We start from the raw sequence: 13,651 nt of genomic DNA on the forward strand, positions 1-13,651 counted from the left end.
CTTTGTTACCGCTGCGAAAATAACCTTGTAAAATATGCTTCGAGCGTGCACACGTACGATCGCTCCGACCTATTACGCCGGCCATGTTTTATAATTACACACGCCTGATAAAGTCAGTAGCAACGTCTAAACGTTTGGCTCCATTGTCGGCAGAAGACGAGAAAGGAAAGGTGACACAAAATTGGATCGTGCAGAATATTCTGCAGGAACGTTCGAAATTCACGGGAAATCGTATAGTATAAATCGTGCTTATTTTGTTTCAGATACCACGTGTGACGGTACGCTGAGGGAATATCTCACGATCCTGCGAGAAAGCTGTTGATCATTCATCGTCGGCCAACAATCGAAGCCAGAAACCAACCGTCGCTTATTAGGATTAAACAAAAAGACAAATTGATCTAACGTTAAGATAATAACTTTTGATTTGCAAATTTCGACGACTGCTTGTTACTCGGGACCCTGGAACGCGCGTACGCGTACGCGCAGAGCTTGACGAGAGGGTGAACTTGATCTTATCGCCCTTCGAAGGATAAATCGCAAGAAACTACAGTAGAGCTACAGCAGAACGATAATATACTCGGCGCTGACGCTACGAAAGTAATTAGTGTAAGATCGATCACTCGGAGGAGTGGAGAGTTCATCCACGTGCACTGCCCGGAAAAGGGGGGGGGCGGAGGGGGAGGGGCGGAGTTCGAATCTCACCGAAACAATCAATAGACTATCACTTTTTGTAAGTCACGAGCATTTGTAAATACGAGCATTGTCCTAACGATTTTCTAACGACCGCGAAAGCTTGGATCGTATCTCGGATGACACGAGCACCATCTATTCGACGACACGCTTTGTGACCGTGGGGACCAAATGTCAGCGCGAGTAAAATGAATTGTATCAGATAGAAAGGAGCGTGACACGAGGTTAGGAAGAGGAGGAGGTTCGAGAGCCGGCATGAAAATTCCTCGACCCGTTGACACGGACGAGAGAGAAAGAAGAAAGGCAGGCTGTTGAAAGGCAGCAACGTCGAAGAATGTAATTCGCGTGGAGTCAGGGAGGAAACAGGGTGAGCCAAGGAACCGTGTATCTTCCGGCGGAGAACTGCAACTCGCGAGCTCGCCGGGATAAACGAGGTGGTGGGCGGCGGAGGGCGGAGAGCAAAATGCCAGGGGGGACCTCGACGCGAGAGAGCAGCGAGGCGATCCGGATGGAGCCTCTAGGTAGAACCTCGAGTTCGCGGAGTCCCGGGCAAAACGGGACCGCCAACACCACCACCGAGGTGCCGATAAACTCAGGTGAGTAGCAAAAGTCCCAAGCACACGCGCGCATTGAAAATGCTTCGTTCGCTGCTCTCTTTAACGAGAGCGAGCAACTTACTGCCAACCCTCCGTTACGACACCAGACGCGCGGACTCTTAACCTGAAATTTCATTGACACGCGGCGAGAGGGAAAAAAAGAAAGGCCGCGCCCCGCTGTTTCACAATTCCGCGGTCGGAACACGGCGGAACCACTTCTCTGTGTTCGAATTTCCTTCCAAGTAATGACCCGACGAAACCTACGTTCCAATGACTTTCATTGTAAAACGCGACAGACTGTCAGACGCGCGCGAAATGACAATCCATGAAGTGAGAACGAAACATAGTTGCCTGTCTGCGGAGCACAACTTTCGCCATTAACGGCGTTGATCCCCCAAGTCGCAAATCGAGTAGGTTGCTCTCATAGCTCGCTCGTTAATTTTGTTATTTTTGTGCACTTTTTTTTTATGTTTTTGTTCCTTTATTCCTTTTGTTCAGTTTACGACATGAACGTTCCCTTCAGTTTTTGTATTTTTGTTTTTTTATTCCTTTTGTTCAGTTGAACGACATGAACGTTCCCTTCAGTTTTTGCATACCTCGGGTGTAGAGGTTCCTAAATCTCTGTTAACTTCGTTTACAAAACATTTTCAAACATATCACAAACGACTGTGTTACGTATTTTTACGTGGTTTCGATTTCTTAAAGAAATAATAATTTAACAATTTACTATGTTATTGTTACGTTAGTAACAATAACAAATAACAAATATACATATACAGTAATAACAATAATAAAATAGTAATTTAACAATTTACCATGTCATTGTTACGTTGGTGACAATAACAAATAATAAATATACATATACAGAAATAAGAATAATAAAATAATAATTTAACAATTTACTGTGTTATTGCTACGTTGGTAACAATAACAAATAATAAATATACATATACAGTAATAACAATATTAAAATAATAATTTAATAGTTTGCTATGTTATTGTTACATTGGTAACAATAACAAAAAATAAATATACATATACAGTAATAACAATAATAAAATAGTAATTTAACAATTTACTGTGTTATTGTTACGTTGGTAACAATAACAAATAATAAATATACATATACGGTAATAACAGTATTAAAATAATAATTTAACAATTTGCTATGTTATTGTTACATTAGTAACAATAACAAAAAATAAATATACATATACAGTAATAACAATAATAAAATAGTAATTTAACAATTTACTGTGTTATTGTTACGTTGGTAACAATAACAAATAATAAATATACATATGCAGTAATAACAATATTAAAACAATAATTTAACAATTTATTATGTTATTGTTACGTTGGTAACAATAACAAATAATAAATATACATACACAGTAATAACAATATTAAAACAATAATTTAACAATTTATTATGTTATTGTTACGTTGGTAATAATAATAAATATAAATTTAATATAATATAATATAATATAATATAAATTTAATATAATATAAATTTAATATAAATATAAATATAAATTAAATTTAAATAATAATTTAATAATTTACTATCTCATTGTTACGTTGGTAACAATAATAAATAATAAATATACATATACAGTAATCACAATAATAAAATAATAATTTAACAATTTACTATGTTATTGTTACGTTGGTTGTTTGGTTCAACGTCAAAATAATTTACTGCCAAAAAAACTCGTTTTTCTGCTAAACGTTATTCTTGCCACAAAAATTGAAAGGTCCCAGTGGAAACCTGACTGTCACCCAGGGTGACGCGGCGAGTCAAGTAGTGAGACCGGCTAGTAATCATGAAAATATTCTTAAATTGGTCGAGCCCGCGATACATATTCCAGCGAACAAACCCGTTTCCCCAAATCTGGTCAATATCGATAGAATCGGAACGTTTATAGATACCTGAACTTTTGAACTTGTGACCCGTTTCGCATTAACGCGCGCAGGTTTGTTTCTTAGAAAGTCGTCCACCTTTCGACGTGGATCATTCGAATATTGATGAGTTTCGTGCCCTGGAACGTGGAGCTCGAAAATATACTTTTTCCTCGCGAGTTTACACGTACGGGCCTACACGCGGCGGAGGAGGTTGTGAAAGATTCAGGAGCAACGTAGGGATCGTGAATTCGATATTCGATACGTCAGAACAGTTAATTTTCTATCCAGAAGGTAAAAGATCAACTGACTGTATTTGTATCGAAGACCTGTTACAATATTAAAGCTTTATTTTGAAAGAAGGAAATGGGATTAAACACACATCGTGTGTGTATTTTCGTGTGTGTGTGTGTGTGTGTGTGTGTGTGTGTGTGTGTTGAGCGAATAAAAAAAACACTCTTTTTATCACTTTGCTCAATTGACCTTATAATTCTGACGTACACACCGTACGCAACCCTAGCCCAACCTATCGTATCTATGTATAACTACGGGTCTTTTAAATATTTTTAAACACTATAACAGAGAACAATACCTATAATTAACCACGCTTGCTATTATTACGTAAGGGAATCGATTTATCGATTGAAAAGGGTAATTTTAAATTGAGGAACGAAAGCTTTAACCTCTAGGCGCTGGCAACTGGTTCGCGGACCGTAACGAGTGACCGAGCCGTATTGCAATAATTCGTCGCGAAACCGTCTTTTCCTCTCGTGCTCGTCGGTGATGGCATCACTAGATAGGATAGAAATGATTAAGAAGTAATAAAAATTATCATTCGTTTTGCCCATTTAAATATATATACTTAAAACTGAGAAAATGTTGCCAAATTTAGGAACAGAAAATTCTCTCGACGTGCGTCATTCGAGCGCAAGAGGTTAAGACGGAAAGTTAATTTCGTTATTCAATTACGAAACTACTCCAATTCTGCGAAATCCATTTGAAGAAGCAAGAGTTATTGTATAATTCACATTGCGAATGCATGATTTTTACCACGAACGTGACGAAGAAAATTGAAGTCGCGTTATGTCTAATATTTCTCCTCCTGCTAACCTTCATATTTTTCTTACATGCCGTTTCCCCGGTGGCGAAACAATCGAGGTATCGGCCTCGATATTTTATATAGAAATTCCGTATCTCGAACACCGGGTAGTTTCGATCGTAGGTCAAAAGCCAGCGACGAAGAAGCGGAAATGTCCTCTCTTTCTCTCGTTTGAATGCCATTGTCAGCATTCAGCGGAGACTTTGCCCGTCAAGGATATTGAACTTTCGACAATTCGAACGTCGGTTCGAGCACACTCGTTCATACCACGAACTGAGAAAACTTCCAAGTGGCCCTCCTCCGCGAGTTCTATAATCGCTAATACGAAGGACAGGATTTTTATTTATAACCGTCCGTGGCTCGCGTTTGCACGCGGACGTGTTCCAATTTTTTTTTTTTCTTTTTCCTTTTCCCTCCACCCCCATCTAGGTAGATTCTTGCATCGATTTCGCACTGGTTTCTTGTTAACGTCAGCTTTCCATCTCGTTCCAACTCGGGAAGCTTGACTGAAATTATTACAGTCGCGCGACATGCATCGAAATACACAACCAGTGTTTCGAACACTTGCAGACGCCCTTTTGTCGCAACGAAACAGACAGATGCTTCTTCGTTTCAAATTTTAATGGCGTTGTTCGACAGACAGTGGTTCGACAATAACGATGACGATTAAACCGGTTTCATTAGGTCTAGGGAGCGAAGTAAATGCAAAACAGGCGTTGAATATTCATGGGGCTTGTGTACACCGTCGTGTTCTTTAAACGTATGCAAAAATGAGAGTTCTCGGACGTATCACGCGTGTAGTTCCCCTCGTGTCGAATGCCAAAGTGCCGATACTTCGCGCCGTTCTCAATGGCATTGTAAAGTAATCGTGTCGCGTAGTAAACTAGAACGAAAATCCATCTTCCACAAAGAAAAACTCTGTCGCGTGTAATGTTTCTATTGTTTGCATTCGAGTGTTTGAATTTCAGCGTGAAGCTGGACTTCTCGAGCATTTTCACTTTGTACCCCTGAACGAATATTTCCGCGACCCTGAGGAACACGAGTTAAAACATTTGCCAATAATGAATCACGAGGAAAATTTATTCGAAAACAATTCTTTGATGTACGTACGTATATAATTTTACTGCGTACCAGAGGCAAATAGTAATTTCTTTAGTTTCACTGATCTGGTCGTGCTAATTTTACTAATTTAGCTTTACTAATCTTTTTAGTTTTACTAAAATTTCCGCGACCTCCAAATTTGAGGCATATGAAAAATTATATCGTATTTATATTACCTCTGTTATTAAAAAACGCGTCACTAGATTATCATTTCACTATCGAACGTTAATTGTACAATTATAAAAAAGAAACAGTACAGTACAATTAATCGAAGCAGTATTTAAATTATCTCTGTTAGAGTACCATTTCATTATCGAACGTTAACTGTACAATTGTAAAAAAAAAAAAAAAACAGTAGAGTACAATTAATCGAAACAATATTTAAATTGTCTCTGTGATTAAAAAATGCGTCGTTAGTTTATCATTTCACTATCGAACGTTAACTGTACAATTATAAAAAAGAAACAGTACAGTATAATTAATTGAAACAGTATTTAAATTATCTCTGTTAGATTATCATTTCATTATCGAACGTTAACTGTAAAATTGTAAAAAAGAGACAGTACAGTATAATTAATCGAAACAGTGTTTAAATTATTTCTGTTATTAAAAAACGTGTCGCTATATTATCATTCCACTATCGAACGTTGACTGTGCAATTATAAAAAACAGTACAATATAATTAATTGAAACAGTATTTAAATTATCTCTGTTAGATTATCATTTCATTATCGAACGTTAACTGTAAAATTGTAAAAAAGAGACAGTACAGTATAATTAATCGAAACAGTGTTTAAATTATTTCTGTTATTAAAAAACGTGTCGCTATATTATCATTCCACTATCGAACGTTGACTGTGCAATTATAAAAAACAGTACAATATAATTAATTGAAACAGTATTTAAATTATCTCTGTTAGATTATCATTTCATTATCGAACGTTAACTGTAAAATTGTAAAAAAGAGACAGTACAGTATAATTAATCGAAGCAGTATTTAAATTATCTCTGTTATTAAAAAACGCGTCGTTAGATTATCATTTCACTATCGAGCGTCAACTGTACAACCATGAAAAAAGGGACAGTACAATTAATCGAAACAGTATTTATATTATCTCTGTCACTAAAAGACCCTTTGCCAGATTACACGAACTGTTCAACTGTAAAAAAGAAACAGTACAATGTTAATCTCTAATCTACGGGATGAATTCGAACGTTCCATCGACGGATATTTCAACGACAGAACAATGGTTGAGGAATGACCGAAGCAAGACACAAAATTTCGTGGGAGGATGTTTCCTGGAGGAACAAAACACGCATACGCGTGCAGGGCCGGGGCGAGCTGAAAGTTTAAGGAAGAATCAGAGGGTGAAACGAACGGGCGAGGGGAGAAATGGTAGAGAATCTTCTTACCAACCCAAGCGTGGAAATAAAACGGCCAGAGTCGAGTAGGAATCACTGTGAAGGGTGGGTCACGGATGGCGCCACAGTAAAGGCGAGAGGCAGGCCACCCCCGCGCTGCGACGGGGCTAGGCGAAGCGAGGTGCGGCGTGGCGAGAGCTGCAAATTCACCCCCGTAAAGCGATCCGCCACCAAGGGGTTTGGAAAGTCGCCATTTCTGCCTAACTCCGCAGTCGCTATATTCACGCTTTAATGCCAATGAAATGTCAAGACACGTCGCGCGTTATAGACTCGCCGACGTTGTCGAGCTGTTGTTCGGTGACTTGGTGAGCTCGTGCATCGTCACGTTGTCGCGGGTCCTCGGCACCTCGTTGGCCGCGCTCCTACTCGGTTTCCTGGTTCTGCTCGTGCTCGTGCCCGTGCTCGTGCTCGCGCCGTTGCTCGCGCTCGTGCTCCTACTCGTGCTCGTGCTCGTGTTTGTGGTCTCGCTCGTGTCCGTGCCTGTGCCCGTGCCCGTGCCCGTACCTGTTCCCGTGCTCGTGCTCGTGCTCGTGCTCGTGCTCGTGCTCGCTGCTCGCCGTTTCCGCAATTGCCAGTCGTCCACCTACACGAGCAAGCTCGCTTCTGCCGACTGTTAAGCGCCTTTAAGCGCCGAGCTAAACGCGAACGGCGAGAGAGAGAGAGAGAGAGAGAAAAGAGAAGAAGAAGAGAAAAACAAGGGCAGAAGGGAAGAAGGTTCGGCCTAGAGTAACCGCAAGCCTCTCCGATGTGCCAGTAGGTAAATCTGCCAGTCTTCCTCCAGTGATTCCTTGACCTTGACACTCGAGCCCGACACGGTGTGTATCAACGAAAGTAACCACCAGCCGAAGCAGACACAGCCACGAGCACGAACGCCCGAATTCTGGCTGAACAGAGAGAGCCCTTGATCAAAATCTTATATGCTACGAACGACGGTCAGGTAAAAGAAATCGTTCGTCGGAGACCGCCGCCGAATCGGTTCACGATGAGCGAGCAGGATGTGGATGACGTTGCCTTTCTGACAGGTGAGAGACACACAGGTCAGAAGGAGAGGCACAATTCGATAGAATTCATTTTCGGGAGGGTGGGATTCTAGATTCTCTCACCTCTGTCTAGGTAGCCACCCCTACCTCGTCGCCCCTTTCTTTTCCCCCTTTTCCTTTCCTCGATTTCCTTTTTCCTATCTTCCTCCTCTTACTTTCCCTCTCTTTCTTTTTTCTGCACGCGGTTCGCTCCTTTTCCTTTGGAGCCGTTCGACCAGATGGCCCACTTACGACCCTCCGGGCTACGAATAGCACTGTACGAGGAGCACGTGCGTGCGATCAATAAGGGAGAAGCTTCTGATCTTTCAAATTAAAGCACGCATCGCTCGAGGCGATTCTTTCTACCGTGAGTGTCGTCTCGTTTCGTCAACCGATCGACAGAGATCTGTTTGACTGTCGTTGTCGATCGCCGCGTAAAATACGATACAATGCCAAGTATCGCGTAGACAAAGCCGCATTTGTTCAAACAACTTCTATGTGGATTCTTCTTTCGTTTCACTTGCCTGGTTGTCGATGAATTTCATTCGACCCTCTTGCCAATTAATCGCCATCGTGTCATTCAAATGTAACAGAGTCGGCAATAAAAACACGCTCGCGGCGTGTTTCACGTGTTTTGCCAGAGTAACTGCATTAACGTCACTGTCGACTGTCGCTCAGACAAAAATCTAGGTCAAGTGTGTAACCGAGGACAGAGAGAGAGGAGCTTGTTTCACTTCGCGTTTGGTGGACGAATCTCGCAGTTTTCTCGCCTAATTTTTCAGTAAAAAATTAAACTCCCCCTCCCCCCCCCCTCGATCTCTCCGTATATTTTGCGCGCGACGTGTACCCCCCGCGTTGTCAAAACAAATCCCCTCATGCTTTAGGATCGAGAACGATGCGCGTGCATCCCCTAGGCTGGATCATTCTTCAGGAGACCCTTTGTTCCAGGAGACAGTAACACAGGATTGCACAAACGTAGTATTTACGAGCACAATGGAATCGTGTGTTCACAAAAAAGGGCTCTCTGCGTAGCTACCGTTGTCTTTGCGATCCTTTTCGCCATATCACTCATCATTGCCTTTGCGGGACCACAAAATGGTAGTGTAACGTTTCCTTGATATTACATATATATATATATATAAATAATGATAATAATTTTATATTTCCGTATAAATTACCACCATTGGCTCATTATTGGCTTTCTCTTTTTTTTTTTTTTCGTTTTTAATAGACTGCCCTTGCGCTGGAGAGAAGCCACCGAATCTAAAAATCGAGGACGATGAAAAAAGCAGCGAGCCTCTTGCAACTAATGGAGAGGTATGTATGATTATTCGTGTTTCCTTCCCCCTTTCTCTCTCTCTCTCTCTCTCTCTCTCTCTCTCTCTCTCTCTCTCTCTCTCTCTCTCTCTCTGCTGGCTATACGATCGTAATGCCAAACTGGAACGAAACATGTACTTTCGTAACACATATTCCAGACATAATGCACGAGTAATAACGAGCGTATGTACTCGTACGACTTCTCGAATGGTACAATGAATAATGCAAAACTGATCAATGTTATTCCCGTATCCAACGTAGCTTTAAACAATAATTGTCGGGCAATAAATATAAATGACTCGAACGTTGTGTCTCTGTTTCGCGCGGATTATCGATTGTTTTGCACTTTCTCGAGCTTTGTGTTCATCGTAAAGAAGACGCGGATCAGTATTTTTCAGATAAGCACTGTCTAGATAAATTCTCACGTCACTTTGTGTTTCAATAAACGCAAGTTTTTTTAAATTAAATTATATTGCAGTTTCACGATTAACCTGTATACTGACATTTACATTAGCTTTACAAATTACAGCACTCTCGTGCAAATAATTTAAATATATAATTTAAATATAATTGAAATATAAAAATATAATTTAAATATAATTTAAATATCTCACGTGAGATTTTCGAAATTTTTACGTTTGAAATTTATTTATCTCGGTTCAACGTCAGCTGTCGTACGCCAGAAAGGGAAAAGAAAAGAAATTAGGGCGTACAGATATGCAAAATAGATACGTACGTCATGTACGTATGCAAAGTACATATGTCGGTATGTGCTACTTTTGTGTGTCGCGTTTCAATGCTTGCGCCCGAGTCTTCGTTCAAAGCTTTTCCGCGGACGAGCTACGAAAAAGTATCTTGGCGGGAAATCAATCGCGAGGCGTCACCGCGTTATCTATAGACACGAAAACCTGCTCGCGTTGTTGATCGTTCATATTTAATTACCCGTTACACAGAAGAAATGCATGCATGCGCGCTGACATTGAAGACAAGGGAGACGTGCGCTCCGTTGTAACCCGGTTAATTAACAGTCTAAAAATAAACTTCATTAAACGGGCGCTGTTACAGGTGTTTCCTTGGAACAACGTGAGGCTACCTACATTCGCGCATCCTACTAGATACAACATCACCATCCATCCGAACCTCACCACTTTAGAAGTAAAAGGTACGTAGCACATCGATGCAATTGCTTAATCGAATTTCGAATTTTGGGGCTCGATCGTCGAGCTTGGTAATTGTTTTACGATTTAATTCTTCAAAGGGAGGCGAGAGAACGAAAATAATCCTGCGTAATCTCGATTTTCAGGACAGGTCACGATCGAGTTCTACGTCGACAGAGAGACCAACTATATCGTCTTCCATAGTAAAAATTTGACAATAAATGAGAAAGTGAGTACGTGAAAGCGCCTGAAAGCGCTACAGTGAATTTCAAAGTATTTCATTCCGCCATTGTGGAAACGAGAGACTAACGTTTAATGTTGATTTCCAGATGGTTCAAGACCGTAAAGGCCACAGATTAAAAATCGCCAAGTTGCTGGAATATCCGAAACACCAACAGCTGTATCTGGAGCTGGAGGAGAGTAAATTTCGAAAGAGAGGGAATTACACGGTGCACCTGAGGTTCATCTCGAAGTTGACGAGCGAACTCGAGGGGTTCTATCTCAGCAGCTACGTCACCCCGGAAGGAGAAAAGAGGTCACTCTGAAACTGTAATAATTCTCTGTTTGGAGGAAAAATTGCTCAAGGCGCGTTTTCATCGCCCGGAGGGGGACGAGAGATGGTGACTGTGTGCTTTTTCCACCCCTTAGGTACCTCGCGACCACTCATTTCGAGCCGACGTACGCACGCTCGGCGTTCCCGTGCTTCGACGAGCCGCAGTTCAAAGCAAAGTTTAAGGTCTCGATATTCAGGGACAGATTTCATATCGCGCTGTGCAATATGCCTGTAATGAACACCGAGGACGCCGGATTTTACATGGGCACGGGACTTGTGAGTATATATATATGTGTGTGTATATTCAAGCTCGAATAGAAGGTTCAAAGTTAACCCTTTGCACTCGACTGTTCTGAGGACTTTCTCTTTTTTATAATTTGCTGATAACGAATGTGATGTATAATAGCTGAACAGTTAAGCTAAGAAGAACGAACGAAGAAATTTCTGAAGACAGTTCTTCAGAGTCGCGTAAGACTAGACTTTTCGTTGCTTCTTAAAACGAAAGTTTAAAAAAATGACGAAGGACATTATTCTTCCAGAGATTGAAACTATGTATCGTTAACCCTTGTATATTGTACTTGTATATTCTAGCAATTTTTAATTTAAACGACATCGCACGTTAGAAAGATACTGTCAACAAAATTTCGTGTTAACATCTTGCGCTGGCAACTGGCGCGCGGACCATAAAGAGTGACCGGACCGTACACAATAATTCGTCGCTTTCTTTTTGAACTCGTCGATATGATATCAATTATTAAGAAATAATAAACTTATCATTTGTATATTATAAATATATAATTCACATATATATATATATATAATGATTTGTATATTACAAATATACTTAAAACTAAGAAAATATTGCAAAATATTCTGGACAGCGTGAAAGGTTAAATGCCATTTGAACGACCATTTCCAATGTCACATTATTTTATTTACAAAGTGATGCTTCGTAAATTGCTGATAGACGGATGATAGAAAAAAAAAAGGTTTCTCGAGGGCAAAGGGTTAAAATCTCAGTGTGGAATATCTACACGCGCCAAACGTATTTTCAGCTTCGCGACGATTTTCAAGAGTCTGTCGAGATGTCGACGTACCTGGTGGCGTTCGTCGTTTGCGACTTCAAACGCGTTTCCGAGCTGACGAAGAGGAACATCTCCGTGAGCGTGTACGCGGCAGAGGCGATGCTCCCGCAGGCGAAATACGCGGTGACCACGGCTGCTCGTATAATGGATTACTTCGAGTCGTTCTTCGGAGTGCGTTACCCGCTGCCTAAGCAAGGTCAGTTGCTTGAACGAGAGAGAGAATACTGAAACTGTCTCTCGACGTACTACTACGGGAATCTGACGAAATGTTTCTGCCAGACTTGATAGCTATTCCGGACTTCGCCGCTGGCGCGATGGAGAACTGGGGCCTAATCACGTACCGGGAAACGTCCATACTGTACGATCCCCAAGAGACGTCAACCTACGCTCACGAATGGGTGGCCATAGTCGTTGCTCACGAACTGGCCCACCAGTGGTTCGGTAACCTCGTGACGATGAAGTGGTGGAACGATTTGTGGCTGAACGAGGGGGCGGCCAGTTTCTTCGAGTACAAGGGGGTGAATCACATCTCGCCCCAGTGGAGCATGATGGATCAGTTTATCTTAGACAAAACCCAGCCGGCGCTCGATCTCGACGCGTTGGCCAGCAGCCACCCTATTAGCGTGCCGGTTAAAGACCCGAACGAAATCGAAGCGATATTCGATGACATTAGTTACAGTAAGGGCGCTTCCATTCTCAACATGCTTGAGGGCTTTTTATGCGAGGACGTTCTGAAAAGCGGGCTGAACGACTATCTGAATTCGCACGCGTACGGGAATGCAGACACGAACGACCTCTGGGCGGTCTTTACGAAACACGCGAATAATACTTTCGACGTGAAAGTAGGTATTACTTTAGGAAACAAACATTCATTACACATAATACACTTGATAGATAGAAGATTCCATAAAGATTCCAAAAAGTAGTTGTAGAAAAACGTAGAGAAATGAATACTTTGAGCCAAAAGTTTGAGAAATTTTGAAACTGCGAAGGAGCTTATGGGAACTTTTTTCTTTCGCAACGTAGCGTTTGTAAAAGGTGGGCTGGAATTCGTAGTACAACCGAGCATGTCGGGGTGATGATTCTACGTCAAAAAATGAGAAAAAAAATTTGGTATAACATTTTTTTATCTGGGGCTCGGTTTTCGAGAGAATCGACTTTAAAGTTTGTTCATCTTTGAGTTTCTAGGCAATGAATTGCCTTCGTTGTTAGAGGATGTACCCTTAGCTACTATAAGGAGTATGATTTTCCAACATGACGGTGCACCGCCACATTACACGAGGGAGGTTAAAAATGTTTTTAAATCAAACGTATTCGTGTTGGATCGGCCGCGATGATAAGATGCATGTTGGCCACCAACTCTCCAGACCTCGTGCCTCTAGATCTTTCTTTATGGCGGCATATCAAAGAACAGTATTTATTAAATATAAAGTTAATTTATTAAATATAAAGTAACAGTATTTATTATATCAATCAAAGAACAGTATTTATTAAATATAAAGTTAATTTATTAAATATAAAGTAACAGTATTTATTATATCAATCAAAAAACAGTATTTATTAAATATAAAGTAACAGTATTTATTATATCAATCAAAGAACTGTATTTATTAAATATAAAGTAACAGTATTTATTAAATCAATCAAAGAACAGTATTTATTAAATATAAAGTTAATTTATTAAATATAAAGTAACAGTATTTATTA

General features: G+C 40.7%; 1 protein-coding gene and 1 long non-coding RNA gene across 5 annotated transcripts in view; one reads left to right on the forward strand and one right to left on the reverse strand.

Annotated features, from left to right (window-relative positions):
- Positions 1-243: 243 nt before the first annotated feature.
- The window catches only part of LOC122530212 (endoplasmic reticulum aminopeptidase 1-like), a 17,869-nt gene continuing 4,461 nt past the window's right edge, over positions 244-13,651 (forward strand). The window contains exons 1-9 of one of the 4 annotated variants that reach the window (XM_043656980.1): positions 244-1,286; positions 8,781-8,930; positions 9,064-9,149; positions 10,215-10,311; positions 10,453-10,535; positions 10,636-10,841; positions 10,955-11,135; positions 11,915-12,140; positions 12,224-12,786. In XM_043656980.1, coding sequence (XP_043512915.1) covers positions 1,154-1,286; positions 8,781-8,930; positions 9,064-9,149; positions 10,215-10,311; positions 10,453-10,535; positions 10,636-10,841; positions 10,955-11,135; positions 11,915-12,140; positions 12,224-12,786 — 1,725 coding nt within the window. In that variant the 5' untranslated portion in view covers positions 244-1,153. Of the gene's footprint in view, positions 1,287-7,342; positions 7,836-8,780; positions 8,931-9,063; positions 9,150-10,214; positions 10,312-10,452; positions 10,536-10,635; positions 10,842-10,954; positions 11,136-11,914; positions 12,141-12,223; positions 12,787-13,651 lie in introns of those variants that run through there. The other 3 variants (XM_043656990.1, XM_043656999.1, XM_043657009.1) reach the window with 3 other exon arrangements.
- Positions 6,821-13,651, reverse strand: part of LOC122530270 — a 17,625-nt gene continuing 10,794 nt past the window's right edge. The window contains exon 3 of the long non-coding RNA XR_006306946.1: positions 6,821-6,951. This is a non-coding gene — a long non-coding RNA (uncharacterized LOC122530270). The remainder of the gene's footprint in view (positions 6,952-13,651) is intronic.

The sequence above is a fragment of the Frieseomelitta varia genome, unplaced genomic scaffold (assembly GCF_011392965.1).
Source record: "Frieseomelitta varia isolate USP_RPSP 00005682 unplaced genomic scaffold, Fvar_1.2 scaffold_134, whole genome shotgun sequence".
Lineage (NCBI taxonomy): Eukaryota > Metazoa > Arthropoda > Insecta > Hymenoptera > Apidae > Frieseomelitta > Frieseomelitta varia.